General features: G+C 55.8%; 2 protein-coding genes across 10 annotated transcripts in view; both read right to left on the bottom strand.

Annotated features, from left to right (window-relative positions):
* Positions 1 to 589: 589 nt before the first annotated feature.
* Positions 590 to 2586, bottom strand: ARTN (artemin). Its single transcript, XM_081817176.1, has 3 exons — positions 2090 to 2586; positions 1613 to 1751; positions 590 to 1542 (listed from the first exon to the last, which is right to left on the bottom strand). The coding sequence occupies exons 1-3, from the start codon at positions 2147 to 2149 to the stop codon at positions 1061 to 1063; spliced, it is 681 nt and encodes a 226-aa protein (XP_081673302.1). The 5' UTR covers positions 2150 to 2586; the 3' UTR covers positions 590 to 1060.
* Positions 2587 to 6508: 3922 nt separating this feature from the next.
* Positions 6509 to 22424, bottom strand: part of ST3GAL3 (ST3 beta-galactoside alpha-2,3-sialyltransferase 3) — a 179128-nt gene continuing 163212 nt past the window's right edge. For 6 of the 9 annotated variants that reach the window (XM_081818281.1, XM_081818284.1, XM_081818286.1 and 3 more), the window contains 3 exons: positions 13262 to 13408; positions 12920 to 13066; positions 6509 to 7580 (listed from right to left, as the gene is read on the bottom strand). In XM_081818281.1, the coding sequence (XP_081674407.1) occupies positions 7491 to 7580; positions 12920 to 13066; positions 13262 to 13408 (384 nt within the window). In that variant the 3' untranslated portion in view covers positions 6509 to 7490. Of the gene's footprint in view, positions 7581 to 7789; positions 12337 to 12919; positions 13067 to 13261; positions 13409 to 22424 lie in introns of those variants that run through there. The other 3 variants (XM_081818288.1, XM_081818290.1, XM_081818283.1) reach the window with 2 other exon arrangements.

Genomic DNA, 22424 nt, shown 5'->3' with positions numbered 1-22424 from the left:
ATAAATGAATATCCTTGTTCATCATTCAAAATGCAGGTCCCTCTGGGGGGCCCTCAGTCCTTTCCTGCCCTTTTATTCCCTTGATGCTCTCTGCTTCATTCCCCCGAAACCAGCTGCGTCTTCTTGCCCACCTGCAGCCTTTTCAGATGCTCTTTTGCCCTGGGTTGCCTCATGGATTGTGGGCAGTGAGGTCCCCATGCTGGATTGTCTACAAGCAGAGGGAGTGTATGCACCTGTCAGGCCCTGGCGGGTAGGACACAGATGAGTGACCGTGGGATGGGGCAATGTGTGGTTCTCTGTGTCGTTACACAGTAAGTGAGGCCCCCAGAATGTCTGACGTGACAAGGGTAGGGTTCTCTCCACCCGTAACTCCAGGTCCCAAGTGCTGGGGACGGTGCATGGGGCTGTGAGCTGGCCTGTCGGGACTGGAGAGCACACCTGTGCCACCCACTCTGCCTGTGTTCCCCGCCCCCCCCCCCCATGTCCCAGAGCTGCTGGGAAGCAATGGACAATCCAGGCCAGGCCTGTGATTGTCGAGTCAGCCTGAAGTGAGTGGGATGGCCAGCGCATGATCCCCATCCAGCTGCTGCCCAGGAAAGGCTCTGACAAACCACGGAAGTAAATAAATAACTTAGGAATAATAAATAAGGGTCCGGCTCCCACGAGTGAGTACAGGCCCGCGCGGGCGATGCGACTGCAGTGTATCTCCTCCGATTCCGCGCCCCCAGGGCCTGGGCTAACGCTTGAGGCCTCGGGCACGGCTGGGTTCTCCCGAGGCCAAGTCAGTGCCAGAGTCTGTGAGGAGCGGGTCCTAAGGTCTCCAGGGCTGAGGTGTCTGGCGTCTGCAGGGCGAGGACCCTGGCGCGGCAGGTCAGTCGTCCCAACACCTCTCGAGGGCTCGTGGCCATCACTGCCCCCCCCCCCGCCCCCGGGCTGAGGCCTCCATCTCTGACTGAGCTCCCCGCCCCCCCCCCCCGGCCCCCGGCTCTCCTGCGAGAGGGCCCCGGGGTGCGAGGAGCCGCGGGGAAGGGTGCAGTCCGCCAAGCCCTGGAGCGAGGCCTCAGCCCAGGCAGCCGCAGGCAGTGGCCGACAGGCGGTCCACGGTCCTCCAGGTGCTGTTGACGTCCATGAAGGAGACCGCCTCGTAGCGCGTGGGGCGGCAGCACGGCTGGCTGACGGGCCGCGAGCCCGGGGGCGGCCGCAGGGCCCCGGCGCCCAGCAGGCTGGCCAGGCTGAGGTCGTGCGGGGAGCGCGCGCGGCGGCAGGAGCCGCTGCAGAAGCGGAAACGCACCAGCTCGTCGGAGCTGTGGCCCAGGCCGAGCGCGCGCACCGGCACCAGCTGCGAGCGCAGGCGGCAGCCCCGCGCCCCCGCCGTCCGCGCGCGGCTCCCCCGGCTCGCGCGGCCGTCCCGGCCCCCGGCTCCCGCCGCGCGGCCCCCCCGGGCTGGCGCGGGCGAGGGCGCGGGCGGCGGGGGCGCGGGCCGGGGCGGCTGGGGCGACGGCCGCCGGGCTCTTCCGCCGCACGTGCGGGCCGCGCGGCCCCCTGCAAGGAGACTGAGTCACGCTCAGGATCCCGGGCCAGCCCCGCCCCGCCCCCTCGCCCTCTCACCTACCGGGCAGGTGGCCGGTGGGGGGCGCCGGGCCAGGAGCGGGGCCGAGGCGCCGAGCGGGACTGCGGTGCGCGGGGCCCAGGGAGGCCTCGGCGACGCTGCTCAGCAGGGCCAGAGCGGCCAGGGTTGGCCACAGGGCAGGCTGCGCGGAGACAGAAGTGGAGCCTCAGGGAGGAATAGGACACCCAGGTCGGCTCGGGGTGGAGGGAGCTCAGGAAGGGGCTGGGGCGGCGGGGATCAGAGAGAGTATGGGCGCTTAGGTGGGTGGGGGGAGCTCCCGGAGGGTTTAGGTTGGAGGATGGTGGGTCCGCTGCCTCAGGGAGCCCAGGGGAGAGATCACTGACTTTCCTCCTTACTCCTGGTTCCTCCTTGACCATTTCCCCTTCCGCTTCTGTCGCCAGCCCCGGCCAAGCCCTGCGCTTCCTCCCCAAACCACCTTTCCTCAGTTCCAGGTGGCAGTCCCCGGGGAGAACCACTCACCTGCCGCCTAGGCTGGGGACAGTGGGGCAGCACAGAAGGGCTTCCACATCCGGGCTCCATCTCTGTCAATACCAGGAGCGCCCATCAGCCGTAGTCGACTTGCTCCCGCCCCCCCTCCTCTTGAGGCAGCTTGGAGCATTGAGAGAGGAGTTATCCTTTGAGCAGGTCATCCCTCCACTTCAGTGTCTCCAGATGAAGTACAAGGGGCTTGGACAGCTGGACTCAACCCAGGTCGAGAAGTAACTGCATTGAGAACCTAACTGTGTGTTGGTGCTTTGCACCTGTTTCCCTCTTTCAGTCCTCACAACTCCAAGAGGTAGATGGCAAGTAAGACTCAGAGAAGCTCGGTAGCTGCCTACCATCCCAGGTCTCTTTCCCCGGGGCCTTGCTGCTCTGTCCTGCAGGGCTGGAGCTGCCAGGAGCAGCTGGAGAAGGAAGTAGTTGGACGCACTGGGTCCCACAGAGAGCTTTGTCTCTATGTCACGAGCAGGAAGATGTGGCCTAGAGAAGATTTAGGGTGCTTGCTGTTGACCTATCTGATGTCAGCGACACCCCGGCCTCAGCCTGTGTTGCCCGCCCAGCGCTGCTGCACCTTGCTCCTCTGTGATCTCTCTGTCTGGACCCAGAGCTGCCAGAGTTCTCTCTTCTCAACCACAGATGGTCCCTCAAGAGCCCCCGGTGATGGGGGCTGATGGGCCCTCTAACATAGGGCCTGGGCACGGCTCCCTGTGGCCACCAGGGGGCAGCATTGCCAAGCCTGCAGACTCAAGGGGGGGGTGGGCTTTTGGCTGCCCTCAAATAGACTCAGGGCTGAGCAACTCCCAGGAGGGCCCTCCTGGCCTCCACTTCAGCCTGGTCTTTGAGAGCTGGTCCAGGTCTGTTGCCCTTCCAGCTTCCTGTGGGTCTGGCAGCCTGGCCCTGCTCCTCTAAGTTTCCCCCACGAGCCATCCTTCCTGAGCCCAGCCATCCTTTCTGAGCCCCACCAACCCTTTGGTGAACCCACCCTGGCTGGCATTCCCAAACACCCCTCTGGGGCCCTAGAGCCCTCACTAGCTGGTCTGCCCTTGGGTCCCAGCTGTCAACCATCCACCCCCACCCCATAGCACACAAAACGTCTGCATACCTGTGGACCAGACCTCCCCAGGCCTCCCCGGTGTGCTCCTCCAGGGCCAGGCATGCTCTGCTAACTGAATCAGGCCTTGAGGGGCCAGGCTAGTGACTGTTCTCATTGACGGAGGGAAAGCCGGGCCAGGCAGCCTCAGTGACCCCCTGCGCTAGAGGGAGCTCAGGAGCAGGTCTCTTGAGGGCAGGTCAGGCCCAGTCTCCTTCCTGGCAGGCTGGGGGCCACTTGGTCCACCAGTCCTTGCTTCCCCGCCTGCCAGCCGGATACTCACCACAGGGGTCCTCCTCCGTGGTTCTTCTAGGCACCTTTCCTGGGACCAGTGCTGGGCTTTCCCCCGCAGCTTAAAAGGCTCATGCCCAGGACTGTGCACCTGGCAGCACCTTTTTTAGCCAAAAGCATGGCCTTGGCAGCCAGTGTGTGCCCTGTAGCTGCAGCGGGGACCTCACATTAGAGCGGGCTAGCGCAGTCCAACCAGCGACAGGGGGACTGAGGGGGCTGGGAGGGGCGGGGAGCTGTGCCTCCGGCCCAGGAGAGGGAGGACGTGGGAAAGGAGTGGAGGGGAACTATCCCGCCTGCTCCCCCGAGCCCCAGGGCTGGGCCAACAGGTTGGCTTACCGCGGTGCAGGGCTCTGGGTCCGGGACGCAGTGAGGGCTGGGGCCCGAGGGACCTGCTGCTGGCGGAGCCCGTGGGCCGTGTCTGGGGGCCGGGCCCAACTCCATCCCTCAGCAGCCTCATGCCCGCCGCCATCTGGTGTCAAATTCCAGCCCCGGCGTCACCGGATCCCGGGGTGGGGCCCGGAGCGCCCCCGCCCAACCCCACCTTTCAGGGCTCACCTGGCCGCTCCACCTGCTGGGATCTGGCCCCCCCCCGGGCTACGCTGGGTCCCCCGAGCCGGGCGGGGGCGGGGGGTGGGGAGGAGACGCTGGGAAGGGACCCTGGGACGCAGAGCGGAGAACCCGGGAGGCGGAGAGGCGCGGGAACTGGGCGTTCAGAGTTTGTAGATGCGCGAAGTAGGGAGTTGGGAGGCTGGGCGGAGGGTGGGGAGGGAGGGGACAGGCCGGTCCCTGCCTCCGCCGTGGGCCCTGAGATGGGTGCGGTCTCCTGGGTCCCGGCTGGCCGACCCGCCGCGGCTGCTCTCCGCTCTCTGGCCCCCCTCTAGCTTCTTCTCTCAGCAGACCCACGGAACTTGTCGGGTCGGTGAGGTGCTGCGCTGGGGCGCTGGAGGTCCGACCCCGCTCCAGCCGCCCAGCCGCCCTGCCGCCCGCCAGCAAACACGGTGCTCCCCGGGCCCTGCCGGGGCAGTGCTGGTAGGAGCGGGTGCCCGGGCCGAGGAAGGGAGGGTCACAGAGGAGATGCACATGCACGGCTGGAGGGTAGTATTTCAGGGGCCTAATTACAGCAATTTGGCAGGTGAGCTGGAGGTTGAGTAACATGGATAGAGGTAAGGGAAGGCCAGATCCTTTGTGTCATACTGGGGAGTCTGGACTTCATAGCAGTGGCCCTGGGGACCACTGAAGGGTTTCAGGCAGCAGAATGGTGCGACCAGACATGCATTGCAGTGACTGGCTGGTCTGGGGGAGACGTAAGGAGGCTGCTGGGGAGAGAGGGGTCTGAAGCAGAGACGTGGGGTGAGCAGAGGGCTGCAAGGCTTTTCAGACCACATCTTCTTGAAAACTCAGTTGGTGCCTGATTGGATGGGATGAAGAGGTAGGACAGACAAAGGCGCGCCTCTGGCCGGGGTGACCATGTGGAGGGGCTGCGTGCCGGCAGCTGGGGCTCCCTCGAGGAGGACAGGCTGGAGACAGGAGCTCAGGAGTTCAGTGTCAGATGTGTGGTGGATTACCCTAGTGGTAATGTTCAGGAAGTGGCTGACTGTGTAGCCTGGAGCAAAGTGGAGAGAGCTGGGCCGAAGAGGGCAATTTGGGAATTGTCGACCAGCTGCCAGTGGGGAGCCGTGGGTGGGGATGAAAGTGCTCAGGGGGTGTGTGTGGACCAGCTATACCTTGTCTATGCATCAGGATCTCCTGTGGACCTTTAAAAACCACCCACATCTGGGCCCCACCCCAAACCTGAATCAGAATCTTGGGGTGGGCATGTGCAGATCTCCCAGCTTGCACAGGTTAGTCTGGTGTATGGCCAGGGCCGAGAACCACAGCTTTGTGACAGCAGGTTCCGTGCAGTGGAAGCCAGACCACGGAGAACTGCTGGGTGGGGGGAGGTGGCTGTCCACAGGCCTGACAGGACCCCTGTGGGACAGGGGACCGAGCAGTGAATAGCTCCTCTCTTTGCTGCTTCCTGCAACCTGGGACTTGGTCAACCATGGCTGCCTCTTGTAGGCCTGCAGCCTAGGCCCCGTACAAGTCCAGGGGGCACCCTTCCCGTAGACTACAATGTGCACTGGAGTTGTGCCCTGTTTCCAGCAGCATCCCAAGGGAGTTCTGGGTGTGCCTGTCCCTCCGTCAGGGCCCGACTTGCCCCTCAGAGGAGGCGGTTTCTGCCTGAGGACAAACCACAGCAGTCAGGGGGCATGTGGGATGCTGGTGGCCCTTGGGATGGCAAGCGAGAGGCCAGGGGGCCAGCCAGCCTCTCTTACTGCCACAGTGGCAGCTCTGACCCGAAGCTCACTCCATGCCTCTGATGCAGGTGTGTTTGTCCGGATCTCAGGCCTGCCTGGGGTCGCTGTGAGGGCAGCGATCAGATTCTAGGGCTCTCGGGGTGGGGGTGGGGGTGTTCCTTCCCAGGTTTACCTGAGGGTGCCTAGAGCTGGGCTCTGCCTTTCTGTTCCGTGTGGCTAGAGGGGGCGCTGTGGGGAGAGGGTGTGCCTTTGTGCTCTGGGTGGGGGTGGGGCATATTCGCTCCGGAGCTCAGCCCGGGGTGTCAGGAGCAAATGTGGTCTGTGAGTCTGTGTCAGGGGGCTCAGCACATAGCTTTCTTGTGCTTGCAGGAATCTCTGTCCCCGCAGAACTGGGGCTCTGGGGACCTGGAGGTGCTGTCCTAGGGCCGTGGATCTCTACCCCCTGCCCTCTGGCTCCTTTAGGGTAGGGTAGACTCTGGGGCATGCCCTCGTACCTCTGGTCTGCCTCTCTTAAGGCCAAGAGGGTGCAGGACTGTGTGGGATGGGAGAGGCTTCCGAAGGCCCCCGGGTGGCTCCCCAGGTCCTGCAGTTGACAGGAGAAGAGAAAGGGACCGAGGAATCTGTGGGCTAGAGAGATGGCCCTTGGGTTTAATGGAGTTGCTGAGGCCCCAGTGTCCTGCTTCTTCCAGGAGAGTCAGAGAAAGCAAGAGGAGACCAGACTCAGGGAAGAGCTTTATTGCTTCCAGGATGGCTGCCCAGGGTGGCTGCCACAGCCTGGGTAAGGTCCTTGAGCCTCACTTCCCTCTGGTCCAGGCTGAAGGCAGAGCCCAAGGACCTGACAGTGTCGTTGCCGAAATCCAGAACAGCTGCCAAGTTGGTCAGTCCAGGCTGGGGCACTGTCCTGTGGATCAGCTGCAGCGGCGTGGAGGGGGGGGCGGGGGGCGGCGGGCATTCCCATCACGCTAGGCCAGGCCTCGCCTCCCGAGCTCTGAACTTCTCTCTGCTTAACCCAGGGTCTGCCTTGTCGGCTTCAACGATGGCTCCAGGGTTTCCCTGTGGCGTAGTTAGGGGCTGGTGCATGGGAATACCCCATCTTCTCCTCAAGAAAGGCCAAACAGTGTCATGGGCTGGAGGGGGTTGGCATGAGATCCTGCCCACCTCCCTCTAGCCCCAAGCAGGGCACAGGCTAGTCACGGCACCCCCACTCTACAGGGAGCCCGACGGGCCCCCTAGTGGGCCTCTTTCTGCATGGCAAGTGGACCAAACTTGACATCTCCAACCTTATTTAAAAATAAATTATCCCTCCCCTCCCCCCTACCCAAATTCACAAAATGATAATACACCAAACACTGATTGGAGAAATGATTCCAGCAGCAGCCTTGCAGCCTGATGTCCACCTCCTGCATGCTGGGCCTGCTGGGCACGGCCGGCGGCCTCCCGGCCCTCTGGCTTCAAGACCCCAGGCTGAGAACGAGGCTAAGTGCTGGTCTCTGAGGCTGGCCTCTGGGCAGACAAAGCTCTGGCTGCCCTGCCAAGGCCTCGCCCACCCCTGCGGCCACTTGGCACTGTCCTTCTCTGGGTCTGAAGACTCCTGCACCTTTCAGGGGGAGCCAGACTGAGGCCAATGGAGTGGGCAGGTGGCGGTGCTTACTGCTTCCTCTTGGCGGTGCCAGGACCTCCGTGGCCGCGTGCTGGGCCCACCTCAGATGCCGCTGGTTAGGTCAGTGATGACTCGTGCTTTCACCAGCTTCCGCAGAAACTCTTTCTCCCGCTGGATATTGTGTGTCCAGGACTGAAAGGAAAGGCACAGGGAAGGGATGAGTGGAGCTCAGTGCTCTCTTCTGCCCACTGCTCGCCCAGTGCTCTGTGATTGTGGGAAATCTGCTCATCCTCCTCCCTTCCCAGAACCCCTTTCTCCGCCCTACGAGAACTCTGCCTCTCCTCTTCTTCCAAGTGTTCAAAGATGGAGGCCTTCCGACCCCCTGTTCCCCCAGACGTCACCTCCTTGTCCGGCAGCGCGTCCAGGGCACCTAGGTCCTAGGCACCCTGAGGGTAGGCCATGTGAGTCAGTGAGAGCTGGCCCAGGCCTGGGGGAAGGAGAACCGCGTGGGGTGGCTTAGTCATCCTCTGGCCTGATGCAATGCGGTCTCCAGGCTGATGAAATCCTGCCTCCTAAATCAGAGGAGCCAGGGGGCCTGAGGACAAGAGGCTCACCTTTCTGTGAATGTGGAAATTACAGGGAAGATGACGCCTTCTGGGCTTTCCTGGGCGAAGACTGCACCCAGGCTCAGACTCTGTCCTGTCCCCAGTACTCGCACCAGGAGGCTCTGGTGGCTAAGTCTCTCAAAGAATGAAAAAGGACTGACTGACTCAGGGAAAGCGGACAGGCTCTCCGTAGTTTGTACACCCCTGACCGCTCTGTGGGAACCTCATGGCGGTGTGCACGGGAACCGCTGGCTGGTGCAAAGGACCCAGGGCTCTGTCCTGGCCCTATTCTCATCCCGTCAGCTTTCTGCAGCTTGCCAAATCTCTTCAATCAGAAACGCAGGCCAAATTCCCTGTATCCTCTGACTATGCCCTTCGACTTCCTGGGCTAACCACGAACCCGGCTGCCCCTAAGGACAGTGTCCCTCAGACACATCTCAAATGGTGACTGTTTCTTCTCCCCCACTCCACGCTCCATGGCACCTGGAAGGTCTGCAGGGTCTGCCTCCTCTCTCAACCGCTGCGACTACACGACTGTCCCTCCAAACTCCCTAAAACCTCCAGCTCCCTTGAGGCTCCTGTCATGACACTCTGCTGTCTGAACTGTCCCTTCCTGTTACAGACCCCCAGCATGCTCTGCCCTCATCCCTCGAAGAGTCAATCATCTGGCACACTGTCTCTCTTTGAAGGCAGGGACTGTTTGGCTGACACAGTAGGTGCTCAATAAAGATGTGCTGAATGAAATTCGATTTTGTGGGTTAAGAACACAGAGGCTTGGGGGAATGGCAGGGCCAGGATCCGAACAGATGTGTAAACTTATACTGCTCTTTCCTTATATCTCCCCTTCATCACCCCCAGGAAGAAGCAACCAATCTGATGGGTTAGTTTTAAGAACACCCATTGGGAGTCACTGATGGTTGAAAGCTCAGTGGAAGAAGGGACATTGTTTTTAAAGCTGATTTATTTATTTATTTATTTATTTTTACATTAATCTCTACACCCATTGTGGGGCTCGGACTCATGAACCCGAGTTGCATGCTCTTCCAACTGAGCCAGCCAGGCACCCCAAGACTGGACATTTTTTGTGATATTAAGGAATTATTAATTTTTTTAGGTGTGATAATGGTATTGTGATAATTTTTTAAAAGTTCTTATCTTTTAGAGAAAGCTACTGAAATATTTATGGTTGGAATGATATGATATTTGAGACTTATTTCCAAATAATCAGTGGGGAGGGGTGCATGAGAGGAAGAACAGATGAACACTGGCCATGTGCTGCTAACTGAGGGAAGTGGGTGACAGGTGCCTGAGAGTTCATCATATTATTTTCTACATTTATGAATATGTTTGACAGTGTCCATAATAAAATAGTAAACAAAAAGGTTGGCCCTGGGCTGTAGCTCTCTTAGACCAGGCAAGGCCTCCTCATTCTCCCTTCCATGCAGATGGCACAGGAGCTTACCAGAGCTGTCTACACCGTGTTGTCTACACCATATACGGGCTGGGGCAGAATTCTGGCAGTCCTGGGTCCCCAGCCGCAGCAGGACTCCTGATTCTGGATGCAGCTGTCCTTCTGACAGCTCTTTTTCCATCTCCATCTCTGGCTCCTCGTCCTTCGCCCAGTCCTTAAACCCTGGTGCTGCGCTGACCGCCTGTGCTTTGTACTCTACTGGCTGCAGACCTGAACCGGCAGCTGGGCTCACAACTCACAAACGGACATTTCCAGCCCGAGTTTCTCCGCCGGGTCGCACAGTCCTGTGTGAGCCCACTTCGGCCCTGAGCAAGCTGCTGCTCTATCCCCTTCCTCCTCCTCCTTGTCCCTGCTTCCCCGGAGCACGTACTGGGCACCATGCCTGCCTCTCTGCACTGCCTTTACTCCCTGCGCAGCCACTGGCCTTCGAAGCTGCTCTCCCCTTCGTCTGCGGGGCCTCCTCACCAGTGCAGCCACGGGCCATTTCCCAGTGCTCCTCTTACTGGACTTCTCGACAGCGCCTGACGTGGGGGACAGTCCCCGAACACTGCTCCCTTGGTCTCCACGACCCTGCACCTTCCTAACTCCTCCCTACCTTCGCTCTGTCTCCTCTCCGAACTCCTTTGATGTCCCTTCCCTTGGATGTCCCCCAGCACGGAACCCGTGCTCTGCTTGTCTCCACGGCCCACCCCCTCCTGCTGGGCCTGGAGAACGGGCCCCTGGGCCGAGCGGAGGGAAGCGGTGTTGGGGCCAGGGTGCTGAACGGTTCACCTGCTTCCTGCAGACCCTCAAGGTGGACAGCAGGGATGCTAAACCCAGGCACCGGCATTTCCAGTGAATCTTCGGCCAGGATACCGGGAGGGAACGGTGATAAGTACAGATAAAACAATAACGGCGGGGCGCCTGGGAGGCTCAGTCGTTACGCGTCTGCCTTCGGCTCAGGTCATGATCCCAGGGTCCTGGGATCGAGTCCCACATCGTGCTCCCTGCTCGGCGGGAAGCCTGCTTCTCCCTCTCCCACTCCCCCTGCTTGTGTTCCCTCTTTCCCTGTCTCTCTCTCTCTGTCAAAAAATAAAATCTTTAAAAAAATAAATTAAAAAAACCATTAATAATAACAGCTAACATTTATGAGTGCTTACTATGTGCCAGGCCGTTTTTTTTTGGTTTTTTTTTACACATTATCGTGTCTAATCTTCCCCAAACCTAGGGGGTGGGTTCTATCATTCTCCCCTTGCTGGGAAGGAAAGAAAGGTTCTAAACCCAGGACATTTGATCTCATAGCTTGAAGTCCCCAGCACCCTGCACAGGGCAGGCACAGCTGATGTCGTGAGCCTCAAGCCAGCCACTTTCAGAGATAATGGGGTGGGGTCGGGGGGGGCAGTTTGGCCCAGAAACTGAAGAAGAAAGAAAGGAAACAGGCTCCACCAGAGGGTTTCAGGGAAGGTGCAGTCTTCCCTCACTCCTGCACTGAGACAAGACCTACTGATTGAAAATGCAGTCTCTTCTCTGCCTTCTCCTCGCCTCTGAACAGTTCCTGGACAGGAGCCTTCGTCTCTTGCCTAGACTGCTGGAACAGCGGCCCGGCAGGATCGATCTCTGCCTCGTGCCCCTCTGTTTCGTGCTGCAGCCAGACTGGCCTACTGCACGCTAATCTACAGCCCAAAAGCCTCCCGTAGCTCCTCCTGGCCTTCAGAGTCGAGTCCCAACTCCTCACCACGGCCCACGAAGCCCCGCGTGAGCTGGTTACGGCCTCGCACCCTCTGCCTGGGACTCTGACACAAAGTGCACATAAAAGGAGTAAGAGGCCAAAGATTCGAGCAAACAGAAGCCAGGAGACAGGTGGAGGCAGTGCTAGTGGTTCAGAGTGGGGGCTGGCAAGGCCAAGAAAGCAAGAAGATACACGAGGAGACACAGATGGAAAGACCAACGGGCTCCTGGCAACAAGGAGGCAGGTCTGGAACCACTGCTGAGGGGGGCGGCATCAGTCGGGAGCTGTCCTAGCCCCGGGACGGGCCCCCCACCCTGAACCCCATTCCAGGCTACCCTGGGGGCCCCGCTGTAAGGCCGTTCCTGGTTTCCCAAGTCTCTCTTAAATTCCTGCAGTAACTTCTCATCGCTTGAGGTGGCCTGAGTGAACAACACGCGTGCAATCATACAGAAGGGGATTCAAGCCACGGACGGGGATGTCAAGCTCCTGGAGAACGTGGACAGTGAGAAGACCGTCCAGGACAGAGCCCTAGCGAGTGTTGACTCTTTTGGGGTGGACTGAAATCAAGGACGCTGAGGAAGAGAACGAGAGAGACCAGCAAGTGAAGTGAGAGGAACACCAGAGATTACGGACTCGCAAGTCTGAGCAGGAAAAGTTTCAAAGAGGAAGGAGTGATCAACATAAAAAGCGTTTCTGAGAGGTCAGGAAGGATGAGGCTTACACGTGTCCACTGGATTTGGCAGCCTTGAGCTGAGTCACTGGTGACCTTAGTGGGAGTCATGGGGGAAGGGGGAAGCCAGGCTGTGAGGGAGTGAGGAGGGCAGAGAGGACAAGCCCGCAGGAGTTGCCGGAGTCCCCGCTGCAGCCTCTTTTCCCACGGGACGAGGGGGGCGGAGAGGGGGCCAGGGCTCTGGGTTGGAGGAGGGCGTGTGAAAGGTGATGAGCAGGAAGGAGGGCTGGCTGAGATGGGAACCCCTACATTTACAGAACTAGGAATCTGCACAGAGGGGAGGCGTCCTCCAACACCCCCTCCACCCCAGCCCCCCATGTGGGAGCAGAGAAGCTGCTCAAAGCGCTGGCCCAAGATGTGCAGGTCCCAGGCTGGTGTCAGTGGAAGGCTGGTGGTGGCAGTGGAGGGGACTGTAAGAGGGGTTCACAGGGGCTCTGGATGTGAAGGCAGAGATGCTGTCAGAAGAGGCTGACTGCCAGCCCCGACACCCGGAATGCTTCTTGAACATGAAGGCACCTGGACATATGGATCACCTGGGAAGCCATTCTGGGTGATCAAAAGCATCAGTGCTTCAGGTCTTCCTTCACAGGGGAGGGCAGAGGGGTACAGGGACTGTCCCGGCACAGAGAGGCAATGTCTCAGGGAGGTTTGAGGGGGCACGGAAGTCTTCTGGGGGAAGACAGGGCTTTCGATGGAGAAGATGGCTCTGAGCTAGTGCCAGGATTAGCATATGGCATTTGGGAATAGCAAGGGTGAGGCAGGTGCAGGAAAAGGGCAGGGAGAGGGCCAGGGAGGGAACGTTTGGGGCGCGAAGGCTGGGGAAGGAGGTGCTAGGTTCAGGGGCACAGAGGCTGCGTGGTGATCAGAGACCTGAAGGCAGGGATGGACCTCCAGTGACCCAACTTGGCGAACTCTGGGCAGCTGGGCCAGCCACTGGCTCACCCCTTTCCGTTGGTTTGTGCTGGGAGCGCCCCTCCCTCGGCCCCGCCCAGGGATGCCCCCCGCCCAGCCCGGCACCTCTTTGATGGCTGCCATGCGCACGGTCTCATAGTAGTGCAGGGGTGCATTGGGCGTGCTCATGTCGTAGCCAAAGCCTGCGACTGCCACCTCGTCACAGCCGTGTAGTGCCATGGTCACTGCCACACTGCCAAGGGTTGGGATGTTCTGGAGGGGACGGACGAGGTGCAGAATTCAGCTGGAGAACTGAGCCAGGCTGAGACCCTCAGCCGCACTCACCGGAGCTGAGCTCCATTTCCGAGGACTAGGCCCCCTGCCCCTCACCCTGCCACCCTGTCCTCCCCGCCCAAGGCATCTCTGACCCTGCTCCCCGTGCCCTCTCCCAGGGCCCTGCTATCTCACCCCGCGGCCCATGAGGCCATTGTTGAAGGGCAGTCCGATGAGGGTGAAGGCGGCCTCCTGGATGAAGTATGGGTTGAGGATGCGAATCTCAGGGGGCTCCTTGGGCACCCGCGTGGCCACAGATTTCCAGAAGCCATCTGATGCACTCTGCAGACACAGCGTAAGTGGGCGTGAGCTGGGCACACAGCTCGCCACGGGACCATGTGTGTGTGGCAGGGCCCCAAGTGTGTACAGGCAGACGAAACAAGTGGGGCATGATGTATATACTGGTGAACCCGGGGCATGGGGAATAAACACCATGGCAGAGGGATGAGCTGGTGTGTTGGGGTCAGGGGTCGGGGGGGACGACACAGGATGTATGATAGAGACAACAGTATGTGGTGGAGGACAGTGAGCACATGGCGGGGCCACAGAGTATAAGGGAGGACACAGACTGAATTGCAGGGCCGGGGCCCACAGGGTGGTGCCCTGAGGTGTGCTGTTCTGGTCTGAGGAGATTCTTGGATCAGCAGGAGGACCGAGCAGCCCAGCTGTCCCCTCCCCTTTGCAGTTAACTGAGGGGCCCGCGAGGAGCCTGCCCTCTCTCTCCTATCTGCTCTGCTGGGCTCGCCTCCTTTCCCTTCTGCTGTCTCTCCTTGCTTTCAGTCAACTGTTCTAAAGTGAACCTGAAAAATAAGGACAGAACGTGAGCTAGTAAGGCACAGCGGAACACAGTAAGCCACTGATTAGCAGTGGGTGACTTTAGGCAAGTGACAAGCTCTCAGAGCTTTAGAGTCTTTATTATTATTTTTTTTAAGATTATTTATTTATTTATTTATTTGAAAGAGAGAGAGAGATAGCGAGCAGGAACACAAGCAGGGGGAGAGGGAGAAGCAGGCTTCCCTCCGAGTAGGAAGCCCGATGCGGGGCTCGATCCCAGGACCCCGGGACCACGACCCGAGCCAAAGGCAGACGCCCAACGACTGAGCCACCCAGGCGCCCCAGAGCTTTAGTATCTTTAACTGCAAAGTGGAGATCTCAGGGAGCCCAGTCCTGTATGGGAAAGGCGTCAGCTCTCAAACCTGACATCCCAGCATCCATTCCAGGGCCACAACGTCCTCTCCGGACTCTCCCTTCCTCCAGTCCCCAGCCCTACCTTTGTGTCCAGTACCCAAGCCCTTTCTGGTCTAGTCCCTGAAGTCGGTCACTCTAGGGAGCTTTCCTGTGAGCTCCTTCAGCCCCCTGCCCCTTGCCCTTCTATTGCCCCAGCCTCAGGAACCCCTGAACTTGGGCTTGACCCATTCAGCCACCTTTTCCACCCTTACAGCTGGACTCTGACTACTGTTGGAGAGAATTGCACCAACCTTGCAGACTGGAGGCATTACCAAGCCCATGGACTCTAACCTGGTATCTCAGGGTGTTTGTTATTTGCCTAGAAAACCTAAAAAAAAAACAACTCAACTTAGAATGGAGAGAATAATTTAGTAATGGGATGTGCACTCCAACCAGATATAATACAAAGGAGATCCCATTTGCAATCCTAATGAAAAATATCAAATACTGAGCAACAGACTTAAAGATATGTGACCTGTAATAATAATTTAAAAAACCTATAATCATTTATTGAGAGATATAAAAAGATGACTTGAAAAAAAAAAAAACAGGAGAGACAAACTATGTTTTTGGATGGGAAGGCTGAATACTAACACAATGCCAAGTCTGCCCAGATTCATGGAGGCTTAACAGAAGTCTAAGAAAAATCCCAATAGGACCTTTGAAATTTACCAAAAGGATTCCAAAAACCCATCCAAAATATTTAGCAGGTAAAATAGCCCCCAAATTTAAAAATTAGATATTAGAGTATATTATGAATTTGCAATTGTTAAGACATTGGTAGATGTCTAAGAATCAACACAAAGATCAATGAAACAAGAGAGCCCAGAAGCAGAGCAATATATACGTATATATGTATCAGCTTAGGTTATGATAAAGGAAGCTTCACCGTTGGTGGGCACAAGATGATTTTCTCAGCAAGTGGTATTTGAAAATTGGCTCTTTAGAAAAAAGATCCTTTACTTCCTCTCCTCACACTGTGCCCAAAATAACTAAATGCTGAAAAAGCAAAACTAAAAGAAAATTGAGGTGTATATTTTATCACTGAACTTTTTTTTTTTTAAGATTTTATTTATTTATTTGACAGAGAGAGACACAGCGAGAGAGGGAACACAAGCAGGGGGAGTGGGAGAGGGAGAAGCAGGCTTCCCGCCGAGCAGGGAGCCCGATGCGGGGCTTGATCCCAGGACCCTGGGATCATGACCTGAGCCGAAGGCAGATGCTTAACGACTGAGCCACCCAGGCACCCCTATCACTGAACTTTTGACATGTTAATGCAAATATTAGAAATAAATTTAAAAAAACAGATTTTGACTTTGTAAACATTCTTAAGGGCTTTGGTATATCAAAAATAGAATAAGTAAAATTATGAAGGAAACAAAAAAGTGAGAAATATTTTGTCACAGATAATAAGACATATTTTAAAAATTCATGAAAAAATTAATGGGACACCATAAAAGAACATAAAATAAGGTTAATAAGCATAAACAAACTCAATAGTGACAAAGAGATGCAAATTAAAATAAGATGCTCTGTTATCCTCTAAAATATGTGTACGTGTGTGTGTGTGTGTGTGTGTGTGTCCGTGTACGTATCTTGGTGCCTGTGGTGGTCGGCACACCCCGCTGGGATTCTCCTGCATTGCTATAGGAGTAAAATCGGTAGAGCCTTTCTAAAAAGCAACCTGACAATATGTATCAAAAGCCTCAAGGCTGTTTTTATATCTGATGACTGCAACATTTCTCTTCTAAAAGTAATCAGGATGGTGAAGACCTTTGTAAAAAGCTGTTTACGCCAGTGTTGTTTATGAAAATGCAATTCAAACCAGGGGAAAATCCAGAAATATACAGCAGAGGTTCAGCTAAATGATCCATCTCTATAACTGAATGTTACAGACATCAAAACTATGTTTTCTAAGAGCCATGTCACCAGCATGTATCATAACTTATTGAACCAATCCGCTGTTGCTGGATGTGGTTTGTGGTTTGTGGTTTCTCCAGATCTGCTCTGTCTCCTCTTCTACTCTCTGGATGTTCTTCTATGTCTTCTACTATCTGTTCTCTCTTCTACTATCCACCCCATCTTCCAAACCAGAAACCCGGGAATCCACACTGGATTCTTCATGTCTCCAGCCCATTCTGGCTTCCTGGTCATCTGCTTCTTTTGAGTCTATCTTCTCAGAATCCCACAGACCCAAAGGCAGGGACCACAGGACCCGGTAGGAAAGGGAAGGGTGGAGATGGCCAAGATCTTAGGCGGACGTGGGGAGGAGCCCCTGCTGAGAGGGCCAGGTGTGGACTGAAAGGAATGCAGGTACCAGCTTGTGCTGGGCCCCTGTCCCCTCTGTGGAGCCTGGCAGGCCCCAACGGTTCCCCACCTGGGGTTCCCGCCCATGCCTGCCGCCCCGCACCTGAAGAGCAGGAGGCGTAGGGGCTGCTCAGGAGAGCCAGGAACGGGCACAGCTGGCGGGGGGGGGCGGTGCAAGGCTCCCGGCTAGTTTTCCCAGACCGTACCTGTTTACATCTCCTCCACTTTCACCCACTTCACAGGTACAGACCCCAGGAAGAAGCAGCATGCTCGATCAAGGTCACACAAGTGGCTGGGCCAATATTCAAACCCGAGTGTCATGATGCCAAGATGGATGTTCTGCCACATCACTGACCATCGTCATTACTGTTCCCGCCTCAGGAAGTCTGGGGCCTGGGGTTAAGGATGAATGGGACCTCCCCTCTGCCCTCCAGCAGCTCCCAGGTGAGTAGAAGTCACCTGGTAGGTGCCCCACATCCCATTTCACGGAGGCAACTGGGGCTCAGAGAGGCAAGGGGAGAATCTGGCTGGATCCAACTTCAGAATCTGGTTCTCCCCATGACATGAGATGTCCTCTCTGAAACACGGTCTGAGGTCCCCTATGTGACTACTATGTGAAACTGTCGGAAATGAGCTCATTAGCTCTGCTCTCTGTGAGATTCTGCCCAAAGCTTCAGTGGGGAGGAGAAGCAGCTGCTCTGGCCACTTAGGTTTGAGGGTACTGAGTGTCACATTTACTGGGATAAGGCAAGAAGTCTTTCTCTCTCTCTAACACACACACACACACACCCTTTTTAACTCCCTGCTGTCGTACAGCAGCGGGCCCAGCTCCTGATCAGCTTCTGCTCCCTGCCCCCGGGGAAAGGGGGCCTGCGGGGGGGTCTCGAGTCCCAGGGAGCCCTGCAGGAGAGTCCCGGAACTGACACACTGAGCCATTCAGCGGCGCTAGTTTCTTTTTTCCCATCTGTCACTGTCCTGAGGCAGAGTCTCCTCAGGAATTTCAGGGAAAGGAGGAATAAGACCAAGACATGATTTGGGCATTTCGGGGTTTCCCCAGCCGTAAAAACATCAAGTACCAACAAAACCCCAGCCTGTCTCCTATAATAAAAGCTACGGCTTCTCTTCTCAGAAAAACACACACAAGCACATACACCTTACAAATTCTGTACACCGCTGCGGAGGGTCACGGGATCCCCTAAGTCAAGGGATCTGCTGACTTCTGCTGAAGAATCTTTGGTATCGGGATGGGGGAAATAGGGGACAGGCACTGAGGAGGGCACTGGGTGTTGTATGGAAGCACCGAATCACTAAACTCTACACTGGAAACTAAACAGACTGTTATGTATGGTAACTAACTGGAATTTAAATAAAAACTTGGAAAGGAAAAAAAAAAGAATCTCTGGTCATCGGGTGAGAGGGGCTGAGAACCCCATAACCACCAACACTGAAGGGGCAGGTGGAAGCCGAGGCGCTGGGGGCGGAGACTGACAGGAGCCATGAGAGAGACGGGGATGCAGTGCAGAGCAGGAGGGCTGGAGCCCGTAAAACTGAGCTTCCCGTCCTGACTGCACACGTGTGTGACCTGGGCCAGTCACGTCATCGCTTCAAGCCTCAACTTCCTCATGCATAACAGGGATGACAGGGCCCACTTCCCAGATAGCTGGGAGGATTATATGGCAGTGCCAGATGCTCCGGAGCCTCCCCACGCTGGATGACACGGCCAAGCCCACCGCCAGAACACAGCCCTGTCCCAGAAGGCCTACTCTAATGTGGCCCAGGCCTCTCACGGCTCATTTCCCTGCCCCACAGGACCCAGCGCAGAGGCCACCAGAATGATCAAACCTGTCCTCAAGGCCGGCTGTGGGCTGCATTCCTTGTCCAGTCCCTCCCCCTCCAGGAATGTCCCTGCCTCTGTCAAGTCAGGATGCAGCTCATCGGTGTGCGGCCGCCGCCGGTCTCCTGCTGATGCACCTCGTCCAGCTCTTCAGCACAGCCAAGAGCAATGGGGAAAGCTTCTGGGACAGAGGCGCCTCCCCAGCCGGGGCCCGCGCTTTCCCCGTGCCCTCGTGGGGTCTCCTCCTGCAGCCCCTTCCTCCCCCTCTCCTTTAGTTGATGAGAGGTCTGGGAGTAGAGACGCTGACCACGGGCTGGCTTTCTGCGGCCCAGAGCAGGGCAGATGCACTCCCTCCTGCTCTCTGCTGCTACCTCCTTGGGACAGGCCACCACCTCTTCCAGGGTCACCCCAACGGCCACCAGGGCTTCCCACCTCCACCTTCAATTCCTTCACTTCCCTGCACAAATCCGATCCCGCACACTCTCAGGACTACAATGTTCAGTGGCTTTCCACTGCCCACTGGGACAGCTTGGCAGGATAATTAAAAGCGTAGGTCTGGTTTTTGTTTTCCTAATCCAGCAGGAATCTGTAATGCAGTGGAAAAAACAGGGTGGTATACAAATACCTCAATACATGGTGGGGTTATTATAATGTGAGAAAGAGCCAAAGAGAGGTTTAAAATATCTGCTATACTTATTTAAAATATATACAGAGAAGACATATCCAAAAAACATTCACATGCATGGCACATAAAATGGGAGGGACAGCAAGGTGACAGACTAACAAAACCACACGCAAAATGAAGGCTCGGTCAGCTAAGTGTCCGACTCGTGATTTTGGATCAAGTCATGATCTCAGGATCATGAGACAGAGCCCGCCTGCCTAAGATTCTCTCTCTCCCTCTCCCTCTGCCCCTCCCCCCTTAAAAAAAATGAAGAGCTCAAAAAGAAGGCTATTTACAGATGCAAATATCTCAGAGCTAATGATTAACCCAGATCAACCAATCAACGAATACTTGAGTGCCTGTTATATATAAACCATGTACTTTTTGTACAAATAGATTCTATAACATTTTAACCAACAACCCTCAAAACACGGATTACAATCATACAAAAAGAGACCTTTAACAGCATCTAGTCCAGTCCCCTGCTAAAGAAACCAAGGCCCAAGAGGCTTGTTTTCTTCTCCAGTCTCTTTTCCCCGAGGATCCACCATCATCATTCTTCCCCAAAAACCCAGACATGAGTCCTCCATCTCCCTTGACCTTTCCCTCTCCCTCACCCCCAGGAACCAAGCAACTACCAAATCTGTGGCTTCTGGGCAGATCCATCACGCAACCATATGTTTCCCACGTTCACACGGTCCGTCAGCCCACCCTGGCTTGCCCCTATGATTTTGTAGGTCTGTCTTTGAACCCTGACACCCTAACTACCAACTCTGTGTCCCAGTCATGTTATTTGCCCTAAGTCGTCTTATCCTCATCTACACAATAAGGAAAATAAGAATAGTTCCTACTTCATAGTGGTTTGTGCTATGACAAGTCAGTCCTGCATGTAATATGTTTGGCAACAAGTCAGCTCGCTGGCTTCTGCTATTGTTTATACCACAGGATGAAGTCCAAGCTCCTTGATGTGACCCTTTACCTTCTATCCCCTGCTTACCCAGCCTCATCTGCAGCCCTTGCTCCCACATCCATGCAGCACCCCCAATGTTTGTGGGGCCAAGGACAAAATTACAAATGGATTCCATGTACCACATGTCTAAATTTTAGATCCTAAATATTTGAAAGTTACAGATCAAGGTATCAAGCTGTTAAATAAAATATATTCTATTCTCCCTTGAAAACCCACCTGGAAATCCAGGTTTGAATTTAGAATCCGGACTCCTGCCGGGCCGTGGTGGTGTAAGGAGAGCCAGCCCCAGCCTGCCTCCCTTCTCTCCCCACACCCGCTCCCACCCCACACCATAAGCGCTGTGCACATGTGAGCAGACTCCCCAGCCGCCACATCCACCTTCTGCTCCCAGCCTCTGCAAACAGCCCTCCTTGGCCTTCCAGGTCTGCACATGGAGGCATATTCTGTCTTCAGGAGGATGGAAGTGGACTTGGCCCTGCTAGCGCAAGAAATTCTGAGGTCTCTAGTTGCCAGGAATGGTCTACCAAGTGAGGATGGTCCTTCGGTGGGCATCTCCTCTTCACTCCACGGCAAGGGGTGTGGCTGGAGGAGAGCCACGCGCCTTCTTGGCCAGGTCTCGGGGCATGACTGCACTCACGTCACACACCAGTTACACCGATTCACCGAATATACCACACTCGTCACCCTGCTCTTCTCTGTGCCCCGAACTTCATCCAGCATCTACAGAGGCTGGGGCAGGCAGCTGGTTAGGGTCCTGGGCTTCTTTAAGTGGCCCGAAGGCCAAGACATGGGGTGGCAGGACCTTCCTGACCAGGTGGCCCTTGCCCTGTGCCCAAGGCCCGCTGCCGTCCCTGACACACTCATTCCTGGGCCCCTGCCTGGCCAGGTCTCACTTCTCAGAAGGTGATGGTCATCCTCGGGAGGAGCACAGTGTGTCCGGTGCCGCCCAGGGCACTGACCAGCTCACTCCTGAGGGCGGCCTGACAGGGAGCCACGCGGGGAAGCCGTTCCTATCCTCACCATACAGAAGAGGAAAATGAAACTCGAAGACGCGAAGACGCGGGCTGAGGTGACCTTACCCGCAGGAAGCAGCAGGGTGGGGGTGGGGGCAGCCCTGACAACGCTGGCGGGAGCGCCCACCCCCGCTGCAGGGTCGCTGACACTCCTCCGAGTCATTAAACTACAATTTACGTAATGAACCCCTTAGGTTATATTTGGGTTTGGCCATTATAGATAACACTATAATAAAAATCGTTGTCTGCAGACTGTCCTTCCTTTGGATAATGGCTATTGGTGCCAAATGTCATTTCCTTTCCAAAAATCTTGTCCCCATTTCCAATCTGACCAGTGGCCTCTGAAAGCACCTGTCACTCCACTCTTGCCAGCATCATGTATGATAATTTGAACACATTGTTTAAATCTTTTTTTTTTTTTAAGATTTTATTTATTTATTTGACAGAGAGAGAGACAGCGAGAGAGGGAACACAAGCAGGGGGAGTGGGAGAGGGAGAAGCAGGCTTCCTGCCAAGCAGGGAGCCCAATTCGGGGCTCGATCCCAGGACTCTGGGATCATGACCTGAGCCGAAGGCAGACGCTTAACGACTGAGCCACCCAGGCGCCCCTGAACACATTCTTTAAAGATGTGGTAGGTGATAAAGGCATCCTGTTGCTTTCGCATGGATTTCTCTGACTGCTAGAAAGTTAAGCACATTTTTGTTGTTCCTAGTTATATTTCCTTCCGTGTCATCTGTTCAGTCTCCTGCCCTTTTATCCGCTGGGGTCCTAATGGTTTTCTTGTCAACTTTCGTAACAATAACCATTTGTCTGTCATATTTCCCAAATACACTTTTCAAAGTTTTGTGGTATCTCCAGTCTTTTTGTTGTTGTTAATTCAGTATAAATTTTCATATATTATTAAATCTGATTTCTCCTAGCCCGTCTATCCCTTGGAAGTTCTTTTCCCTCCAAGGGATCTGATTTCTATTCTACTTACTTCAAAGTTCCCTTTGGTCGTATTTTTATATTTTTACTTTTTAGCCATTTGGAATTTACCTTGATGTGCACTATAAGGAGAGGGTCAGAAAACTTTTTGAAAGCTATATTTGGAAAAAGTGATGAACAGAAATAGGAGTCGGCGTGGGGCCGGCTCCGTGAGGCTGACAGACAAGTGAAAGACGCAGAGCGCCAGGGACAGGGCAGTTCTCATTTCCTCATCAAGGAGAGTGATCTTGACCGGCAAAACGAAGATCAAACATGGCTAAGGGAAAGAGATGCTCAGGAGAGGCAAAAGGAGAGC

Source organism: Leptonychotes weddellii, chromosome 4 (assembly GCF_054177405.1).
Source record: "Leptonychotes weddellii isolate Sample4059 chromosome 4, ASM5417740v2, whole genome shotgun sequence".
Lineage (NCBI taxonomy): Eukaryota > Metazoa > Chordata > Mammalia > Carnivora > Phocidae > Leptonychotes > Leptonychotes weddellii.
The sequence above is the reverse complement of the archived record's forward strand: the minus strand, read 5'-3'. Positions and strand labels throughout refer to the sequence as shown.

What these genes read in the sequence shown, in the direction of transcription:
- ARTN (XM_081817176.1), bottom strand. Translation starts at nt 2,149, where the DNA reads ATGGAGCCCGGATGTGGAAGCCCTTCTGTGCTGCCCCACTGTCCCCAG. An exon ending in GTCCCCAGCCTAGGCGGCAG is followed by an intron (nt 1,752 to 2,089) that starts GTGAGTGGTTCT and finishes GTCTCCGCGCAG; the next exon opens with CCTGCCCTGTGGCCAACCCT. An exon ending in CCCCACCGGCCACCTGCCCG is followed by an intron (nt 1,543 to 1,612) that starts GTAGGTGAGAGG and finishes GTCTCCTTGCAG; the next exon opens with GGGGCCGCGCGGCCCGCACG.